The 21,578-nt window shown below is 40.0% G+C and overlaps 1 protein-coding gene across 1 annotated transcript; it reads left to right on the forward strand.

Annotated features, from left to right (window-relative positions):
• Positions 1-1,094: 1,094 nt before the first annotated feature.
• Positions 1,095-17,912, forward strand: BHMT (betaine--homocysteine S-methyltransferase). The gene is made up of 8 exons (XM_090276414.1): positions 1,095-1,337; positions 5,217-5,349; positions 9,454-9,572; positions 10,525-10,716; positions 11,125-11,272; positions 14,174-14,356; positions 15,376-15,604; positions 17,216-17,912. The coding sequence occupies exons 1-8, from the start codon at positions 1,305-1,307 to the stop codon at positions 17,397-17,399; spliced, it is 1,221 nt and encodes a 406-aa protein (XP_090132540.1). The 5' UTR covers positions 1,095-1,304; the 3' UTR covers positions 17,400-17,912.
• The last annotated feature ends 3,666 nt before the right edge of the window (positions 17,913-21,578 follow it).

A 21,578-nucleotide genomic window follows, 5' to 3' on the forward strand; every position in this document is an offset into this window, starting at 1 on the left:
TCATCATTCTTGCTGCGCAGGTGAAATATTAATTATTTGAATTACATATATTCATCCAACATCCTTCCTTTTATTTTCATTTTAAACTTGACAATTATCAGAAGCAAAAGGACTTTTTTCAGTTATATATCAAGTGCACATCATTTAAAAAATTAAATGTGTATTAATTCATCATTTGCTGTAGTAATGTTATTCTTTGCATATGTTGAAATGAAGACTGTTGTTCCACATACAAAATTTCCTCCTGTGTTTTTATTTTGCGTAAAAGAGCCTGAACTTTGTTTCAGGCTCTTTAGCTGTTCTCTAGGCTATTTACTGTCCTGTTGTACATTTCAAAAAGTAATGTTTTAATTATTTTAAAACCAAAATGTTCTCATTGTAAAGATATTTTGGAAAGTACAGTAAAATAATGAATAAGTTAAAAGCAAGCCTCAATTCCACCATCAGCAAATAACTACTGTTAACCTTTCTATTTCCTTCCAATCTACACATTTTTATACATAGTATTTTCTGTGAATTTTGAAGTCTCTAAAGTACATTTCTACTATCATATAAAAAAGTTAAAAGTCTGCCTTGATTAAATATTAAAAAGATATTTTTATTAAAAACACCTGTATTAGAAACTGCAAGGCTTGTTTGGCTATAAGGGGAGAAGGTCATTTTAAACATACCCACTAATGCAGGGTTAGTATGGGTCCCTTCTGTAAATGCCACTATTTGTGTTCCGTTATATAACTGTAGATGTTTACCACACAGATGGCACTTCAAGCTGACTTTCAGGCCATCGTCTCCTCACCCAATAATCTTGTACCACGGCCTTTGACAAATATTTGGTCATGAACGGAATTCGCGGGGGCCTTGACGGGCGACTTATGTAGGTAATGGTGCATGATCCCAGGCAAGGGAGAAGTAAATCAAAATCAGGGGCATAGAGGGGCAAAGAAGGACTGTGAACAGGTAGCTTTCCAGATTTGAAACCTGAGTGAGTGGCGAACTCACAGTTACTTTATTTTACTCCTTGCTGTTTTCACCCATTTGGGAGAACAGTCTCATTTATCGCTTTAACATTTCTTCCGCAGGGCATGTTCCCAAGGACAGGCAGGCCTCAATAAAAGGCTGGTGGGCGTGTTCCCCGCCCAAGGCCGGCAGTTGGACCGCAGGGAGGCTGGGAAAACCACCCCACATTGGAGCAGCGAGTATAAAGAGCACGGCTGCGGCCCCGGGACAGCTCTGGGCTTCGCAGGGGGTCCCGTTGGCCTCGTTGGTCCACATCGGTGCCGAGTTCCAGTGCGGACACCACGAGGATGGCACCCATTGGGGGCAAAAAGGCAAAGAAGGTGAGTCTTGGGGGATCCGAGGGCGCTCTCCATCCCGGCCAAGGCTCTGGCTGTGGACCCCATCAATCCTAAAGCCCACAAGCTCGGGGAGTACAGAGGCATCCTCGGAGCCTGGCTGTGACAAGAAGGTGGTCCCATGACTTCTCCTCTGGGACCCCAAGGCAACTCTGAGCCCACATTCCTGCCCATGGCCAAAGCACTCCTGAGGTCTCTGTGGCTCCCGACTGGAGGGCGCTTCCAGAGCTCCGAGACTGCTAACATTTTCCGAGTCCCGCAGCCAACACCCAACATCGGAGCACTCCTCCAGGGGCGCAGCTCGTAGTCGCACAGGCGGGACGCCCCTCCCCCACGCGGCGGGACGAGGGCGCGCCTCCTGCCTCGTGGCGTGGGTTCCTGAGTGTCTGCGCTCGCTGCAGCCTCTCTGGGCCCCGGACCAGCGCCGCAGGGGACCCGGGCGCGGGCTCTGACCGTTTCAATCACGCACCTCCCCGTCTCCGCCGAGGGGTCTCCCGGCGCCTCCCGCTGCAGGATTACTGTATACTTGTGCACTGCCTGGCACCGCAGCTTGCTTGGGTGGGCAATGGTATGTTTTCTCCCACAGTTTGGTTTCAACGATGGCTACAAAATGCGCCAAGCGAGCCTCAAAAATGGGCACAGAGGCCCTAAGATATTGAGGAAGGGCCGTTAATAAGATTTTTAAAACGCTAACTCCAGCACCCGTTTAACAAGCATGTATCTTCCCTTGTTGGGATGAGCGGTACAGTCCAGACTGTGGGCATTCGTCTAGTTTGCGGGATGGATGGATGGGATGGAGACTGACCGTGACTACCGTTGGGTGGATGGGAAGAGACAGACGCGGGGAGCAGGGAATACGCTTGACCCTTAGGTGTCAAAGGCCCAGCCGGAGACCCCCAGGGATGGTAGGGAGGCAGACGGACCAGGCCTACTATACCCCATGGGCTGTAGGGCTGTGAGGGCAGGTCCATCTCTCATTCTCATTGCCAGCCATTCGCCTCAAATCAAAAGTACCTCCACACAAAGAAAAAAGTTAATTCAGTTACAATGTGAAAATGCCATGCAGCATTAATAGATGCATGTCGATGGTCTGAGGAAGATGTTGAGGTGGCAAATGACTATAAGCTGTCTAACAGTTCAATTTGGTTGAGAATCTTTGTCAATACATAAATCTACTAACTGAACAGCTGATGTAAATTGGAAAGGATAATTCCTACAGAGATTAAAAAATGTTTTTGTTTTTGTTTCTTTGGTTTGACCCCATCCTCATAGCCATGGATTCTAACCTACTTCGTCAAACTCAAACTCAGAAAATGAAACATTTTAAAGAATTATCTTTAAAGGATTATATAAACAAAAGATGGACATAAAATGGGAAAAAATATTTCTTCAGTAACCTTGTTTCCATCCATGTCAGTGTTAAAACATGAACAATAATATGCCTATACTTTTGAGTTTAAAATTACATGTTACAAAGCTAACACATGTTCATTGTAAACAGCTTGGAAAAGATTTATGAACACCATCTGCTACATTTTAGTGTATATTCTGCTAGTTTGTTGTCTAGGCAAATATGTACCTTTTATACAAAAATGGTTTGTAATACTTTTTTACAAAACAATAGCTTGAGCACTTTTTTTCTTAGCACATTCCACTTGAAAAAAAAAAACTGTTTAGCTTAGTAACAGAAAAGTTTGAAGTCCAGGTAATTTAAAAATGCATGAGAATCTAAGAGATTGTTTTTCCTGATGTAATTGTTCAACCAATTTATGAACAACATGGTAATGGAATCACTACTAAGCACTCCACCAGCAAATATCAGATTTGTAGCTATGCTGTGTATTTAAATATTTGTGGTATTAGAGTTTGAAAATGCACACATGTTCAATGACAGTTGCTAAGTAACTGAACAAAAATATCATGAGCTATTTCAGACAAATGAAAGTTAGTAGCAAGTCATATCTCATTTATTTGATTCTTGTTTGTATTTTTGATATAACGGCACTGACTAGCCAAATATATATATATATATATATGATTTCTTGCTAATTAGGTCATAATCTAAGTTGTGATGTTAAGATGTGGCACTTAGGCACATTAAATCATGACGTATTTGTATTTCAAAATTAATTACAGAATTAATTCTGTATTCTTTTTAATTTTTTATTTTTTTATTCTTTTTAAATTCTGTATTCTTGTAGTTGTTATCTCATGGACTTTTATGCTTGAAATTTTTTTCTGTCTGGAAAGGAGATTTGGGAACATATACCATGATCATTCTAATTTATTGCTTTAAAGTGAAAATGTTAGTTGTGTCTTCTCTCTGAGCACTAGCTGACCAAAGGCATAGGAAGTGGCTGTGAAGGGGAAGAGGATTAAAATGAGGGAGACTTTTAAGAGGGTGATGAGGACTTAGGATGCAAAATCCTATAAATGGCTCTCACAGATTGATGTAACCCTTGATATTAATACATCAGCATTTGTTTTATCAACTGTTATTGGTAATAAATGGAGCACACAAGTTAAGTACATTCCAAGTTATTTCTTTACAAAGTCTTTTCAGGTCTGTCCCACTCCCGTTTATAATCAAATCTGGATACCACTTACAAAGAGAAGAATCAGGAGGCCCCATACTTCCCACCAGGCAGACTTTTGTAAATTTTTAGATTCTGAGCCTTAATGCTTCATTTGTAAAATCAGAGAGAATAACCTAAACTGAATATATGGCATCTTTTATTCTTAAATTCTATGATTCTTTTAAATTAAAAAGAAATAGTTGCATTAGAAAATTACTTTCTAGTTCACAAAACCCTTCAAAATATTAAGTTCAAACTTTATCTGTTGAACATTAACACCAGCGTAACTATTATATTGTACTGTAAATGATACAGATACTATAGAGATTGGGCTGGAAATTGGTTTACAAGTACTTTATTTGGTTATCTCTTTCCTATTCCTATCATCTCACATTTGTGTAGTGTAAATATGCATACTCATAATCTCTTGGACAGCATAACATCGCTGCTGTCATAAAAACTGAATTTTAACACAAAAGGTAGAAGACTTTAAGGGATTTGACCACCTTTGTGATAGTATCTTCTTTCTTCTGTCTGTATCAAGTATCTTCTGACATTTCATTCCCCAAAATGCCTAAATAACATTATATGCCACTTCAACTTCTTTATCAATTTTGATCATCTCTTTGAACTTGTACCTAAGTATTCATTTGAGAATTTACAACAAAGCCTTTTCATTTAATTCTTCTGCAGGTAAATCTTCACACACAACATTGTCCCACCACATTCTTCAAAACCCTTTAGTGCAGTGGTTCTCAACCTGTGGGTCGTGACCCCTTTGGGGGTCGAATGACCCTTTCACAGGGGCTGCCTAAGACCAACAGAAAACACATATATAATTACATATTGTTTTTGTGATTAATCACTATGCTTTAATTATGTTCAATTTGTAACAATGAAAATACATCCTGCATATCAGATATTTACATTACGATTCATAACAGTAGCAAAATTACAGTTATGAAGTAGCAATGAAAATAATTTTATGGTTGGGGGTTACCACAACATGAGGAACTGTATTAAAGGGTCACGGCATTAGGAAGTCATTGAGAACCACTGCTTTAATGTGTCCTGATAGACCAGCACATGTATATACAAATTTTCATTAAATGAGCATGCAGGCTGTTTGCCTTATAGATAGTACCATTAATTATAAAATACACATGTAATTTCTGAGAATTCTAAAGAAGTCATACTTCTCAAGGAGATAATAGCAAAAGTACTAAAGATAGGAAATTCTCAAAAAAATTCAAGTAACTCCTTTCTTCTGCCTCATCTGTAATTTCAGGGCATCCTAGAACGTTTAAACTCTGGAGAGGTTGTGATTGGAGATGGAGGGTTTGTCTTTGCCCTGGAGAAGAGGGGCTATGTGAAGGCAGGCCCCTGGACCCCAGAAGCTGCTGTGGAGCATCCAGAAGCAGGTTAGTGCCTTGCTCTATTCGCAGTTTTCATAAAAGAGAACCATCAAACAGATGTGCATACCATCAAACAGATACATTCATGCTACATTTTCCAAACATTTATTAATGTCTGCTGGGTGCTGTACTAGATATGTAAATATGGATTCATATGTTGGATACACACAGCAGCTCTCCTTGTTGTCACCTGTGTTTACCTCTTGATCCCTGACCCTCACTCTAGATGAGTCTAGTGCCTGGCTCACTGCCTTCCTCTCTGTCCCTCCCTCCCTCCCCTTTCTAGGTATAGATGCACCACCCAGCACTCTTCCTGTTAATGGCTTGGTCTCCTCCTCATCTCCAACTCCACTCCTCCTCCACAGCCCCCCTCAGCAGCCCACGCCTAGACGTGGCCATCATCACTAGCTGTCCACCTCTGAAATCTCAATCACCAGTACTCACTCTCTGACCACCACCTCCCATCTTTCCTGCTCACTCTCTAACACTGCCACTCCTCAACCTCATCAAGACTCAGTTCTTCCTCCATTCCATTTTGATGTTTATTACCCATTCTTCTGCATATGTCCACCTTCCCTCCTTACCTACTTTAAGTAAATGGTACAGTTACTAATCACAGTCTTACAAATAAGCCCTCCTCCATCGTATATGTGCCAACTAGTTAAATGCATTGCATACTAGCCCACTCTAAATTCAGCTATCTACCTGTCCTGCACCTGTACCCACAGAGCTTATTCTCACTTTACTTTTTTAACCACAAATCTTTTATGACCAGGAGGGGAGTTGGGATGGAACCTGAGGGAGATTATACATATATAGATAATATCTCCCAGTTACACATGTACAGTTAGATATTACCCTTGTAATTTTACTTGATAAATGCAAGTCTTTGGAATTCCACAGCAAACTCTAAAAGGTCAATAAAATTTTGCAGTATTTCTTCAGTGGGATAATAAATTTGCAGCAGATTCATTTGGGGGCAAAATGTGACCTGAACTATTATGAGGATATTTATAATTGTATCCCATTTAGTGTGGTTAGCCATATATTTTGAAGCAAAGTATTAATGTGTTTAATTTGTGGAGGGAAGCTACTGCTTCAGGCCCTAATGAGAGTATTAGATAATATATAGCATATATACTGCATTCACTTTCTAAAATTCCCCAAATTCTGGATTCCAAGACACATTTGCTCCCAAAATGGCTTGGATAAGGGATTATAGATCGGTAGCATAACCTTCCCTTTCGCACCATTTCCAGCACTAGAAAGTCAAGCCCGTGCACCAGTCCTACAAAACTATTTCAGGTGTAGTCCAGCTGCCAGGAAATGTTTCAGAGTTTACCCAGCTATCGCCCAGCGTAAATTAGAAAATCATGTGCAGCTACACACATTCATTTGCATAAACTAGCATAAAAACTGATCACCACTTTCTTTCAGAACATGAATTCTTTAAACACCTTTCATTTCCCCAAAATGTTAACTACACCTGCTGTCATATGAGGCACTTAGAAGACTACCTAGAAATAGTGGCAATAATAATGGTGATTTGCCTTTATTAAAGATTAATAAGAATAAAACTCAACTAAAATGAATACAAAATTCATGTCTTTCTGTATTTTCTCAATTAACAGATAAATGTACCACAATTAAGTTTTTTTTTCTAATAATTTAGACATTAAAAATAGATGGTTGCACCTGGTTAAATCAGGTGATGATATATTTTGGTCAGTTTGCAATTAGTGGATCTTTTAAAATAGCATACAAATGCAGTTCCATCTATGAATCACTAGATACTATTTTTATTAACAGAAAAACCATTCATTTACCATTTTAGGAATACTGATATAATTGAGTCCTATAAAGGAAAGTGTCTAGTGCTGTAGGTCACACAGACTCATGGGATTTGAAACTCCCTTTTCATTGTAGAGATGAAGAAATTGCTGCCTTGTTGGGGTAGGTAAACGGCTTGTCCAACATCACACCGTTGATTCTAGCTGAGTCAGGAAGATTCCAGGTTCACTGACCTTTTGTGCCTATAAACTTTCCCCTACATGGTGCACATTTAAAAACAGTGAGAATGTAAGAATTTGTAAGGAAACCCACTCAACACCTTGGTCAAGAGACTGGGTAACATTTAGCTTCTGTGATGCTAAAATAAGTCTAATATAATAAGGAATTTAAAGCCAGAACATGAATGTAATTAATTAGTATAGGTTTTGTCCTTGTCACAGAGACCAGTCACACCCTATTATTGGTCAGAGCATGAAGACTCAGGAGTCTTAAGATGAGAGAAAATAGAAAATGGAAATTGAAAGAATACTCAGGAATTACCAGATTAATTCTTCTACTGAAGTTTATGCTAAAAGTTGTGGTTCTTGCACCCAGTGGAATCAGCATTGAATTCAGCAAGGAATTCAGGTTTGCTGGGTCTGGATGGGTTTGAGGCGTCTGAATTCATAACAATTGCCCCTAGGTGAGTCTAAGTTCGGTCACGTTTTGAGAAGCATTGCAGTTTTAAGAAGCATGGTGAAATAATCAAATCAATTAAGAACAAGGGATGTACATATACACAAACAATTTGCATACCATTTCAGGATATTTTTAGACTCTCTGAAAATACACCCAAGGATAACCTGGGTAGATTTGCTGTTTATAACCCATGTCACTCTGGTGTACAGGTACCTCGTCCACAGGCCCCACACCCCTGCTCCAACCACAGCACTTCATCTGATTGGCATATGGGGACTCCGTAGAAGATGTTTTTAATCAATTCTGTTGCTAACTAAAACAAGTCTGAAGCCGCCTAATTTAGGCATCATTTTAAATTCCCACTGAGAACTAAAGTTTCCATGATTTTAAAAACAAAGATTTGGCTTCAAGCATAGAAACCCATTTTCTGAAATTCAAAAGCTTTTTCTTTTGCCTCATTTACTCATTCATTTGAAAACAAAAACTGAGCTCCCTATGTTCTTTGTGGTCTACTGGGCACCTGGGATGCAAAGAGGCCAGACTCATCTCATTTCAGCCCTGAGGGCTAAGAACTCTTGTGTCCTACTAATGTCCTGGCTTCTGGTGTAGTTGCTTCCAGACCTTTGGATTTTATAGGCCTCTGAAATTTTAAAATAAATATCAGGGGCTGGTACTGGATTGATGATTTCTTACTTTGCCCAGTTAATTCCCCTGACAAAATAAACACCAGCTAAGTCTCATTACCATTTTACAAAATGAGCATTTTTCCAATCTCTTAGAATTGTGAGTCTCAACAAGGCAGACAATAAGAATCAGTGAGGGCCCTTAAAAAAAAAGTATGTGTCCTGCCCCAAACCAATCAAACTGGAATATCTGTGGGATTACCCTAGCATCGATAATATTTTTAAAGTTTGCATAGTATCTAGTGGGCAGTCAGGGGTTAGCATCACTATTTTAGAGCAAAGGATAGATAATCCTTTAATAAATTTGATTGTATGGAAAAAGTTTCTATTATATTTCCTCTAACTGGGAAAGCTTTGCTATTTGGCATTCATCCACAGACATGTTTGGAAACCTTGCTCCAATCCTTATTCTATTCATTTTTCAGAAACCCTGAGCTAATCACATCACTCAATTGCTTAGAAACAGTTGGTTTTGCCCCAACATGTATGGTCTGGAGCCTACACTCCTTGGGATGATGTGCTATGCCATTTGTACTCTGTCTGCCAGGCTACTTTTCCAGCAGCATCTTCCATCACTTCTCCAACACATCCTCAACTCCAGCTGCTCAGACTAACTGGCATTCCCCCCAAATGCCACGCCTGTTCCTGCCTCCTTGTCTTTGCTCAGCCTGTTCACTCTGTAGGAAATGTCCATTCCTACCTCCTCTACCTGCCAAAAATGCTGAAGGAACTCCCCCTATCCAGAACCTCCCTTTTTCCTTTACCCTACTACATGGTAGAAATCTCTTCTTCCTGGCAAGAAACCCCAGATCCACCTCTCATTAGCCCCCAGGATGCATGAATGCCAGACAACCAGGAATTTATGCAGATGTTTTCATATTTATTTACATTAGAGCCTTTTGAAAACATGGGTTAATACACTGATAAAAATTAATGCCTTCCTTATTCAATCTCCCAGTTCGCCAGCTTCACCGCGAGTTCCTCAGATCTGGCTCAAATGTCATGCAGACCTTCACCTTTTATGCGAGTGAAGACAAGCTGGAGAACAGAGGGAACTATGTTGCAGAGAAAATATCTGTGAGTAAAACCATACATGGCACTCTTAGAAGGGTGTAGGAGACACACATGTCATCAGCAAAATTCTCTTCAGAGTTTGTCTTATTTTAAATAATACAGCAATGAAATGTATGTGAATAGTACTTAGGTTTTATCTGGAGTCCCCGAAATTGACAGAAAGGTATTTAATAAAGCAGATCAAAGAAGAGGTATTTAATGAATAATGATTCTCCCAGTCTCCTAAGCTGCTGAGTGGGTATCCTTTCAAATCCTTACATCCTCACAGTTTTTAATGTGGCACAATATAGGGTAAAGGTCACAGGCACAAAGAGTCAGTGAACCTGGAATCTTCCTGACTCAGCTACAGTCAATTGTGTGATGTTGTTGGGCAAGGCATTTATCTACCCCAACATGGTGGCAATTTCTTCATCTCTACAATGAAAAGGGAGTTTTAAAATCCCATGAGTCTGTGTGACCTACAGCACAGGGGTTTTTTGAGGATGTGTCCATTTTTAATGCCTAAATAGAGAGGACCTTACTTGTGATACATTTATCTGTTAATTGAGAAAATACAGAAAGACAAAGAGTCATGAATTCTGTTGTCATTTTAATTGAATTTTATTTTTATTTGTCATAAAGACAAATTATCATCATTATCACCACAATTCTTCTAAGTGCAGCATAGGTATTGGAAGATACGAGATCTTTTTAGGTAGACTTTTACCCTCTCACAGATCTTTAGTATAATGGAATATCCTAGATACCATCATTAGATTTATTTTTTCATCCCTATTATTGGTGTTATTGTTACTGCAAATTGCTCAACTTGGGAAAGCATTGAACTATTCCATCACTGTCATTTTCTGGAATCAAATCACTGTTGTAACATACAACTGGGATGTGGACATTTAAATAATAATTCTGTTTCAATGTCACATGAAAATATAGATGTACTATATACTCATGATTTTAGGGGCAGAAAGTCAACGAAGCTGCTTGTGACATTGCCCGGCAAGTGGCTGATGAGGGAGATGCTTTGGTGGCAGGAGGCGTGAGTCAGACACCTTCATATCTCAGCTGCAAGAGTGAAACTGAAGTTAAAAAAGTATTTCAGCAACAGTTAGAGGTCTTCATGAAGAAGAATGTGGACTTCTTGATTGCAGAGGTAAAGAAAGATATAATCAAAGATGAGAGAAATACACCTAGTACATTTTCTCTGCCTGTTGCTTTCATGAGGACCATGTGAGATTAGGTGCCAATCATGACTAGTAATAGTGATATTTAGTTTTGAAATCTTTTTCCAATTTTGGGCTTCTACTAAATTTGATTTGATTCATCTAAGATAGTGTTCTTCAAAGATTTTGACTGCAATTCACAGGAAGAAATCACCATTCTATTTCTTTTACAAAATGCTAATGGTGTTTTATTTCTAATTCTCAATATTCAAAATATTGCAAACTCAGTTTGAAAATCACCTCACCTAGTGATAATTAAATTATTAAGCAATAGAATAAGTTTTCAAATTGTTCTAGGGAAACCAGATTCAAAGTGCCTTAACCTTATCTCATTTCAGTATTTTGAACATGTTGAAGAGGCTGTGTGGGCGGTCGAAGCCTTGAAAGCATCTGGAAAGCCAGTGGCAGCGACCATGTGCATTGGCCCCGAGGGAGATCTGCACGGCGTGAGCCCTGGCCAGTGTGCCGTGCGCCTGGTTAAAGCAGGTGATGACACATTTTGGTCAGCTTGCAATTAGTGGGTCTTTTAAAATGACACACAAATGCAGTTCCATTTATGAATCACTAGATAGTACTTTTATAACAGGAAAACCATTCATTTACTTCTTTAGGAATATTGATATTATTGAGAATTATAAAGGAAAATTTCTTTCTTAAAAAGAAAGAAAAAATCCAGACTCACACATACCAGCCTTTTGAAAAGAGCAATTAGGCCTATGCTGAAGGTTTAACAACTAGAGATGGGAAGAACTTTGGTAACTCAGAAGGAGCGTTTGGAAAAATTGTGTTTTATTTTAAATTTGTCTCAAGTTGAGGTCTTTAAACATTAATAACTTTTAAGTCAGTTGCCCTCCTTGCCAAAGTTTTCCCATTCTCAAAAATTACAGGTATACTTTGCTTTTTATAACTGACATGATAAATTTAAAAATCCTTTGGTATGAAATACTGATCACTGAATTTATCTGTTTATATAATTTTCATTCCTAATGCTGGGTTTCATTTCAATTAGGGAAAACACAGATTGTTTTCAACGTTGCCTCATTTTAAATCCAAAGAATAGTTCAGTGTCAGTTCTAGAAGAGTTCAGCTTGCACTGTGGGATAGATTTTAACTGTTTGTTTAAGTCCTGATTTTTATCCAATTCCTGATATTTCATGAAAGTCACTATATGCTTGTCATTGACAACAATTACTTAGATTTAGGAATGAAGTTGTATAATTCTAATTTTTGATTGGTAACATAAAAAAGGGAGGAGAAACAACTTAACTTGTTTCAGAAAGATCAGAGGAGGCCTTTATCATCACCATTGCTAATTGGCAAGGGTTCTTGGCCTGTATCTCGTCCTTCCTTCGCCATTCTGTTCAGAGTAGGTGGCAGCACACTGTTTGAAATCACTGTACTTTATTTATATCCTTTGTAGCATTTCCTGCTTATCTCATTTGTTTATCTCTTTAATGCCAGACACTTACTAGATTTTAAAATCTAAGAGGGCAGAGACTCTGTCTCAGCATTGAGTAGTACCCTGTGCCTAGCACAGTGCCTACCACATAATAGGTCCATAATAAATACCTGTCTAATAAATCTATCTAAAAGCCATATAATAAGTCTATCTTCTAATGTTAGTTCAAATTCTACCTGCATGTACCCTTACATAATCATCCTTATCCTAAGTTATCACTGCCACCTCTTAGGAAATATAACTCTTTCTTTCTTTCTTTCTTTCTTTCTTTCTTTCTTTCTTTCTTTCTTTCTTTCTTTCTTTCTTCTCTCTCTCTCTCTCTCTCTCTCTCTCTCTCTCTCTCTCTCTCTCTCTCTCTCTCTCTCTCTTTCTTTCTTTTTATTGTTTTTTTATAATATTGGTCCCACTTTTCCCCCCATAGCTTCCCCCAACCCTGCCTAACACTTTCTGTTTATATATACCCCTCATTTGGAATATCCTCAGTCAGCATTTTTAACCTATGACAATGTTAACAGGGTTCTATAGTCAAACACATTTAGAAAAATGCTGTGTTAAACCAGGTTAAGCAGGTCTCTTTACTACAGAACTTCTCAGAGCATTTGATATGTTCAGGTATATTGGCAGTGTCCAGGAAGGGGAGAGAGTAAATAGCTATTGCCTAACTTAATTGATCATAGAGTATTATTTTCATGGAGCAAACCTTGGGAAGCCCTGTGCTAAATTATAGAATTCTTGGTGTAAGGGACTATATATTTATATTTCTCTAGAACCCCTTACAAGGACCCCTATACCTAATAGACATCCAATAAATAGCCAGCATAGGATTAATTCATTGGCATAAGCGAGTCAAGCAAGGAAAGAAAAACTGTGGTAGAGAATATCCAAAGGAAAAAGAAAGAAAACAACAAAAAAAGAGGAAGGTATTCAAGATCCACACTGTTGAATATACAAGTCTGGAACCCAGTGGAAGGGTCAGGAGAGAGAGAATTTAGGAGAGTTCTGGATACAGGTGGTATTGAAAGCCCTGGGACTGAAAAGGGGGTATAATCAAAGAGAAGGAGATGGCTCAGTGGGATCCTGGGATACTGCAGGATTGAAAGGTTCAGGCTTGAGGAGAAGTGGGCATGTAACACCCCCAAAACACACCCAGAGAGTTAGCAGCAACACTCAGGGAGTATGGGACGTTCTCAGAAGCCAAGAGAAAGGGAATGTTGATGGGGGGTGGAGGGGCATCCAATAGAGCAAATGCTGCTGAGAGGTAGACTAAAGTGAGAACAGGGAAGCAATTACTGGACTTGGCAAGACCGAGGTCATGGGTGCCCTGACAAAAGCTAGTTCAGAGAAATAACCAGGAGCTCCCTCATTAGAAGAATGGAAAGCAAACTGTAGACCCAGCCCAGTGAGGACCACTGAGACGCCTGCCACTGAACACTGGATACCAGAGCATGTGGCATCGGCAGTGCTGCTCCTGGAATCTGGATTAGTGATATTATTAAATTGGCCTGATGAAAGGGAACATTGATTTATTCCTTGAATGAGTGGTATAGCAACCAGGGGTGCAATCTCACAGCTGGGAGTGCTGAAAAATTATTGTGCTTGCAATATAATGTCAAAGATTGAAAAATTGACTACTAAAATTTGCAGTTAAAAAAAACTAATAATGATTTCTTTGAAAAAAGATAGCCAAGTGTGCATAAATGACACTTCAATTATACTAGGCTCTTCAAAGCACTTTTCACAGAAAGTACTTGCTGCCTGTTAGCCATCATTCTTGCCCAAAGGTAAGATAGATTTGCAGGGAGCAAGGATCAAATGTTATACTTCCAAATTTACTGTTCCAAATAAAAGCTCCCTGATTAAGAGAGGAGAGTTGGGCCTCCTCGTATTCTGGTAAACCCCAAAAGCTAAAATGTTCTTCTCACTTGCAGGAGCTTCCATTGTTGGTGTGAACTGCCATTTTGACCCCACAATTAGTCTGCAGACAGTGAAGCTCATGAAAGAAGGCCTGCAGGCTGCAGGATTGAAAGCCCACCTGATGAGCCAGCCCTTGGCCTACCACACTCCCGACTGCAACAAACAGGGATTTATTGATCTGCCAGAATTCCCCTTTGGTAAGACAGACATTCTATAGTATATACTGTTTCAATGTCTTTTATGTTTGACAAATTCCAAGTAAATCTATAGCCATAGAGCTTTATCACAGTAAAAAAAAAAAAAAAAAAAAAAAAGCTTGCCTATCTCCTCTCTAGCCCCCAGTTTTTTCTTCCTGCAGCCATAAATCCCTTGATATTAGACAGTCGTAGAAAGAAAAGAAGGGACCAGCAAGCAAAAAAGACCTCTGAGCTTAAATGTAAAATCAAAGTTGAATCAACACCTAGACAGACAACCAGTGAGCTGAACTTGCAGAGTGATGAAAAGAAAGCTCTCATTGGTGGGATCAGCAAAGATTTTTGTTCTGGTTCCAGCTGTTGCTGAGTTGTGCAACCTTAGCAAAATCCCTTAGTCCCTTCAGATCTTAATTTTCTCACCAGAAAAATAAGGAGGTTAGAACGAGATTACCTCCAAGATCCTTTGCTCCTATTTTTAATGTTACTCAGATACTCCAGGGTTGGAGGGTAGAGGGAAGAGATGATCACTGGATTACTATATGACAAATTTGAATGAAGATACCAAGCAGATGAAGTGAGGGCACATTGCTCTCTAGGCAGAGGGGAAAAAGTCCTTTAGCATGGTTTGGAAATGGGGGTGAGCCTACCTTGAAAATCAAGCCCAGAGATATCAGCAGGGCCAGAGCATGGCCAGCCTCCTATTCCATTCTAAGGTCTTTATACCTTATTCTCTATCCTTGAGGGACCATCCCTTCTGCCATATTATATTGGTCTTATGGTCTAACCTGATATAATATAGGAGAGGGCTCCATGAGGATGAGAATATCAGAGGGCAGGGTTCATTTTAAAGACTGGCTACCACAGCATTTAAAACTGAATATACAGACACAAAGTAGCTAACAGTTAATAATTAAATATTGACAAATTATTTAACTCACTCATTCAAGATTACATACTTACTATAATTGTCCGTTTTAAATATTTTTAAAAAAAGAATTTGAGCATAATGCCATTTATTGCAGGACTGGAGCCCAGAGTTGCAACCAGGTGGGATATTCAGAAATATGCCAGGGAGGCCTACAACCTGGGGGTCCGGTACATAGGTGGGTGCTGTGGCTTCGAGCCCTACCACATCAGGGCAATCGCTGAGGAGCTGGCCCCAGAAAGGGGCTTTTTGCCACCGGCTTCAGAAAAACACGGCAGCTGGGGAAGTGGATTGGACATGCATACCAAACCATGGATTAGAGCCAGGTAAACACCTTTAAACTATATTTGTCAAACCAAATTCATGACAATTATCATTATGTCCAAGCAAGTTCATTACAAAGAGTACAACTAACTTGCTGTGTGATGATAGTCTTTTATCCTCCTTAAATCCTCTCACAAAGATGTGTTTGTAAAACAACCTTATAGAGTGATTTCTAGAGAAGGCTTTAGGAATATAGAATGTAAATAACATAAGTTGCAATGAGATGTTATTACATGCTCTAAGGTGAGAGAGACTCTTAAGTCCCTCGGAGTGGATGAAGAAACTACTCAAGAAACTCTCCATCTGAGGAAGGAAGGGAGGGGGTTTTCTCTAGTGGAAAATCGCCCTCATTTCTTTATTAGCCAGGGTTTTTATCCACTTTCCACATGTGGAAGTACTTAAGGAAAATATGCAGCACTTCCCCAAATGGTAGGGAGTGAAAGGGAAATGCAGATCAATACAGGGTTGAAACATCCAGGTATTTTACACAAGGTCAAAAAGCACTTCCTCTTACTTAATCTTTCTGTTCTTCACATTTTACTGACAAGGATTTGAGGCTTTACAGAGAAAAACAGAGCAGGTTCCCTCTTCCTTAAAAGCCACTTTGTATTTCTATTCTATCTTTAAAATCCCCCGGAGGGTGGGATTCAGAGCAGGCCTGGAAGACAACCTGCTGGCTAAGGGCCCAGCTGGGGGCGGCTCCGCACAGTGGTCAGAGTCTTTTAAACCAAGCTTGTCTGCTTCCCACATCTCCCCATGTCTGTCTGTCCCCCACACTATGGAAGCACCATCCATGTGGTGGAGATTAACATTGAATCAATTGATTGTTTTAGATTTACATATAACTTAAGTATAACAAATATTAATTAGGTGCCTGTTCTGTGCCAAGCACAATTTTTGGAGCTGGGGATAGAGTGGTGAATAAAGACAGAAAAGATCTTTGCCCTCAAAGCTTACATTCCAGTGGGGAATGGCATATTGAGAAACTAGAAGTTTAAGGCTCTCAAGAGACAGAATTTGATAGAAGACACAAGTCAGGAAGAGGAGGTGGCCTTTTATCCATGCTCAGTGGCTGAGTGTGACCTCATCTCAAAGGCAGTGAGGAGCGTGGAGGGTCACAGGTGGTCCAGGAAAAGATTTGCAAGTTAGCAAGTTTTAACAGCCTTGAGACAGGGAAACCTGTGAGAAAGCATTTGCTAGAATATCAGATGTGATGAGGCCTGGACTAGAGGAGACAATGGAGAAAGAAAGGACAAGGGGGCAGGATCCATGGAGTGAGAGGTGCAGAAGTGATATGGTTTTGAGGAGAAGAGTAAATGTGGGCTCAGCTGGCTCATGCGCAGAGTGCCAGAGGGTGAAGATGGTTCAATCAGATAGAAAGTGTCCCTATTCTAATTCTTAACTATTGATCTCTATGCATATGTTAAAAAGAAGAAATTCAAAGTAATTTTAGACCTATAGATTCTGAGGGGAAAAGTTTTAGTACGGAATAATAAATGTGTTTTAATGGACATAGTCTCAAGAGCGCAAAGACGGCGTCATGGAAGTATTCTAGTTCAGTGACACAAGACTGACATTCAGAGAGGAGTCTAATGTGTGTTTTGTTTACCCAGGGCCAGGAAGGAATACTGGGAGAATCTTCGGATAGCATCAGGCAGGCCATACAACCCTTCAATGTCGAAGCCCGATGCCTGGGGAGTGACCAAAGGAACAGTTGAGCTGATGCAGCAGAAAGAAGCCACAACTGAGCAGCAGCTGAGAGCGCTCTTTGAAAAACAGAAATTCAAATCTGCCTAGTAGCCTCAGCGGAACCCAATTTTGTGAATTCCTCCATGCTTGGGCCTCAGTCCTTAGAAATAAGGAAAATATGGTTAAAATACAATGCTCATATAAATGCCAGCCTACACATAAAATTGGTAGGAGCTGAACAAAATAGAATTACAAATAGCATCTAAAAGTTTTAAAAGTATGTTTTAGAAGTTGCCTTAGAAGCAAAATAAGTACAAAGTAAATCTTAAGCAGGCTTACTAAGCACCCACCACGTATAAGGTATTAAGGAAATTGCTGTGGCCAGGGAAAAGTATTTGGATGTTAATCCAACTTCAAGAAGTTTACAGGCTAGTAAGGAGATTTAGATATAAACTGTTAAAAATGGCTCAACAACCAGACAGAGACAGATAAAGTGATATAGGGAAGTGATTTCCAAGCTCCTTTGAACATGACCCTTAGTAAGAAACACAATTTATATAATGACCCAGTAAAGCACATACTATGCAACCATTGAAATAAAATGTGTGATCTATTCTGGTATTTTGTATTCCATTTCTTTTCATCCTGTTTTAGTAATAAAACATGCTGGCTGAGATCCTTCAGATTGATTTAATGATCCATTAATGGGTTTTGGCTCACAGTTTGAAAAACTGCTATGGGACACTTTAGCTGTGGGGAATTTCCTATGTCTTTAAGCTTATTCTTAGAAGATTAGTAATATGGGACCCGATTAATAAGTATCCAAAGCCCAGAGTTCTGCTCTCAGAGTTCCCGAGCTGTTCTCTGTTTGCTGATCCATTTCTACCACTAAGAAACATACCAACCCTTAGGGAGCAGGGATTCATATCTAGGTCCTCTCCATTCTACTCAAAAATGAATTCATCTGAATGCCTCCAGTAAGTAGTCTGAGGAGCAATAAGTGTATATTACTTTGGTAGCTTAAAAAAGGTATAATTTAAAGAAAAAAAATTATCCAAACTATCCAACTAGATTAAAAATATATATTTTTACCTGATAATATGAAAGCTGAAGCCTGAAGATGCAAGACCATTAGAATGAACATAGTTACTCTTCATGCATTAGGAAAGAGTTCACGTTGCTTTCTAAACATTCTTGGATTGGTTAGCTTTTTTGAAATTATTATTTCTTCACCTATCAAAAACAAAAGCAATGAGACTATCTTGGTTGCATTAGATTCTTATTTTCATTCTATAATTTGTTAAGTCCTATATAAAATCTCTATACCTCAGTTTATCCATCAATTTAAAAAAATACCTTTCTTCTTCACAAGTATGCTAGAATTTTAAGGGAGAAGGCAGTATTTAAATGGAAAAGAAGTTTCCAGAATTTTCTTACAAAGATAATTAGCAATCCATTCCTCATCCCCCAGTGCACAGGAATGGAACCAAAGCAGTGCAACTCTGAAGATGCATATGACTGAGGTGAAATTAAAAGACAATAAATGCCACTTTTTTTTACAAAGTTGCTATCTACCATTTCTAACCCTCAAATCAGATTCAATACTGAGTGCTTTCATTCATAGATAATAGAAACTTTTATTCAATTTACTGTTGGATTACTGTGAAAGATGCTTGCCCCTTTGATATTCTTTTCAGAACTTTATTGCCACACAAAACATTGTAACATCTAATCATTCTTACATCTTTTGATTTTATTTAAAAATTTTTATTGTCAACGCAACTGCAGATGACCCCCATTCCCTCTAAAGGAATATCGAAGATGTGCTTGAATGAACTACATGTCAACACTGCCTCCTAGTGGCATATATCATATTTCGAGAAAATTTTTTGAAATTCAGCATAGAGTGGCAAGATGGCAGCAAGAGTAGGAGAATTTCTCTCACACCACCTCACAGAACCAAGCTGAAAATAAAAATAAAGAGGGGAACATTCACCCGAAATAAACAACTGAAGACTACCTGAAGAGAAGATACTTAACCAGGGACCGGCAGAAACCACCCCAAGACTGGCAGGAAAAGCAGGAACTCGAAAGGGTCCCTCACCTCTCTCACGGCGCGAGGGGAGCTTCCCCCGGAGAGGAGCGAAGCCTGGACCTCAGACGGGCTCCCAAACACAGAGCACCTGTGTTGGGATCACCCGCCCACGCAGCACCCAGCGGTGAAAAGCCACCAGATTTTTTGCCCTCCAGAGAAAGACGGAGCCCGTTGGAAACAAAGCCACTTTTTCTCTCCCCCGCCCCCCCCACCCCTTCCTTTTGTGCTAAGGGGCCAGCGCACGTGTTTCACCTTCCCAGCCTCTCACCCTGGCCTCGGCAGAAGGGAGGAGAGCATGGCCTGGAGTCACACGGGGGGAGTCTGGAGTGGGAGGCCTTGGGGAGAGGTGGGATGGCTGCTGGGTTCCTGGTGCTAGGATACAACCCCTTACCCCAGCAGCCACTTTTCTCGAGAAGAACGATCTCCTCCCAGGGGAAAACAATGACCCTGCCTTGTGGGAAACTGCTTTCCCCAGCCTCTAGAAGCCTCCCAGCTCCATCCTCGGGAATCCACTTGCCACACGCTCTGGAATTCTGCCTGGCCCACCAAGCATCCATCTTTCTTTCTCTCTTTCTCTCTTTCTGTCTCTCTGTCTCTCTCTCTCTCTCTTTCTCTATTTTTAATTTTTCTTAGCTTCTTACTTTCCCTTAACCTGCATCTTATCCCCTGCTGCGGAGAGAGCAACATAGGTGGACTCAGGGGTGTTAGAGACTGGCTTTAGGGCACAGCTTTTCCATACACGTTCCTGGGTACCAGGCTTGTGCTTCACCCTCTCCAGAGCGCCTAGGAACATCCTCCTGGTTTCCAGCAGACCCATACTCTGGGCTCTGGAGGCCCCACACTCTATCCTACTAGGGGCTTTGCCCTGAAGAGTTCAAAGAAATAATCTGGGACAGACTCAGATGTGTGAACACACTCACAATCTACCCTGAAGTGTGAATGGCACCTCCCACAGGGGCTCTAAGGGTCTCGTCCTGATTCCACCAGCAACCCTCTCAGAAACAGACGGCTCAGTGGCTAGACTAAGACTAACAGCAAGACCGCAGGCAGAGGCTGGTGGAGGTGATTCCGGCAGTGCCTTCAGTTATTAGTTGACCCACACTCGGGCCCTGTGTTGATAAAAAACCAGACTTACAGAGCAGCGGGGCCCATCCCAGATGCAGCCAAGCCTGAAGGAGACAGCCACAAACTGTGGATCGCTTGTAACTTCAAACAGGCTTCCTAGAGCTACACTGGACAGCATCTGACATTGGCTTGAGACAACATCACAGCTGTACCCAGAAGGAGAACCCAGAGGCAAGCACTAAACTATGCTGAGATGCATTCCACTTTGTTCTTTTTCATTATTTTTTCTTTCTCATAGCTTTATATCATTTTTTACTTTTCTTCAATTATATTCTTATTTTTTCTCTACCTTTTTCTTTCAAATCTTGTACTTTACTCTTCCCTTTTCTTACTCCATTTTGTCTTCCTCCTTATCTTTTTTTTTTTTTAATTTTCTATTTTCTCCTTCTTTGTTCTTTTGTGGTGATTCCTTGTTTCTATTCCTTACTCTTATTGTTTCTCCTCCCTCTATCCTCTCACAATCATTTTTCTTTCCTTTGGTCTTATCAGTCTTGTTTTCCTTATAATCTATTTCTCTTTCCACTTTTATTATTCTTTTCTCTTTTATCATTGATTTTGCTGTTTTTGTTGGGGGCATTTTTGCTTGTGTGGGTTTTGTTTTCTGTGTAGTTTTGCTTCTCTCAGCACCAGTACAACTGTGTAAAAGATGTGGTGGCAACTGAACCTCTTGGTCAGCCAACAAGAGGAGAGAACCACCAATGAATGGGCCAACAATCAATATTCAAATACAACAGGAGAGCCTATATAAACCTGTAAATGACACAAGGGGCATTCCTAGAGCATACAGCCCAGGAGATCAAGGAGGCTGCACCAATGAGCCCCACAGGACTCCTACCACATAAGGCACCCCATATAGGCTCCACCAAAAAACTATTAGAACTAACAAATGAATTTGGCAAAGTAGTAGGATACAAAATCAATAGTCAGAAATTGATGACATTTTTATACACCAATAATGAACTATCAAAAAGAGAAACTAAGAAAACAATCCCATTTACTATTGCAACAAAAGAAATTAAGTACCTAGGAATAAGTTTAACCAAGGAGGTAAAAGAAAACTATAGGAC

Source organism: Furipterus horrens, unplaced genomic scaffold (assembly GCF_987537825.1).
Source record: "Furipterus horrens unplaced genomic scaffold, mFurHor1.1.pri manual_scaffold_5, whole genome shotgun sequence".
Taxonomy (NCBI): domain Eukaryota; kingdom Metazoa; phylum Chordata; class Mammalia; order Chiroptera; family Furipteridae; genus Furipterus; species Furipterus horrens.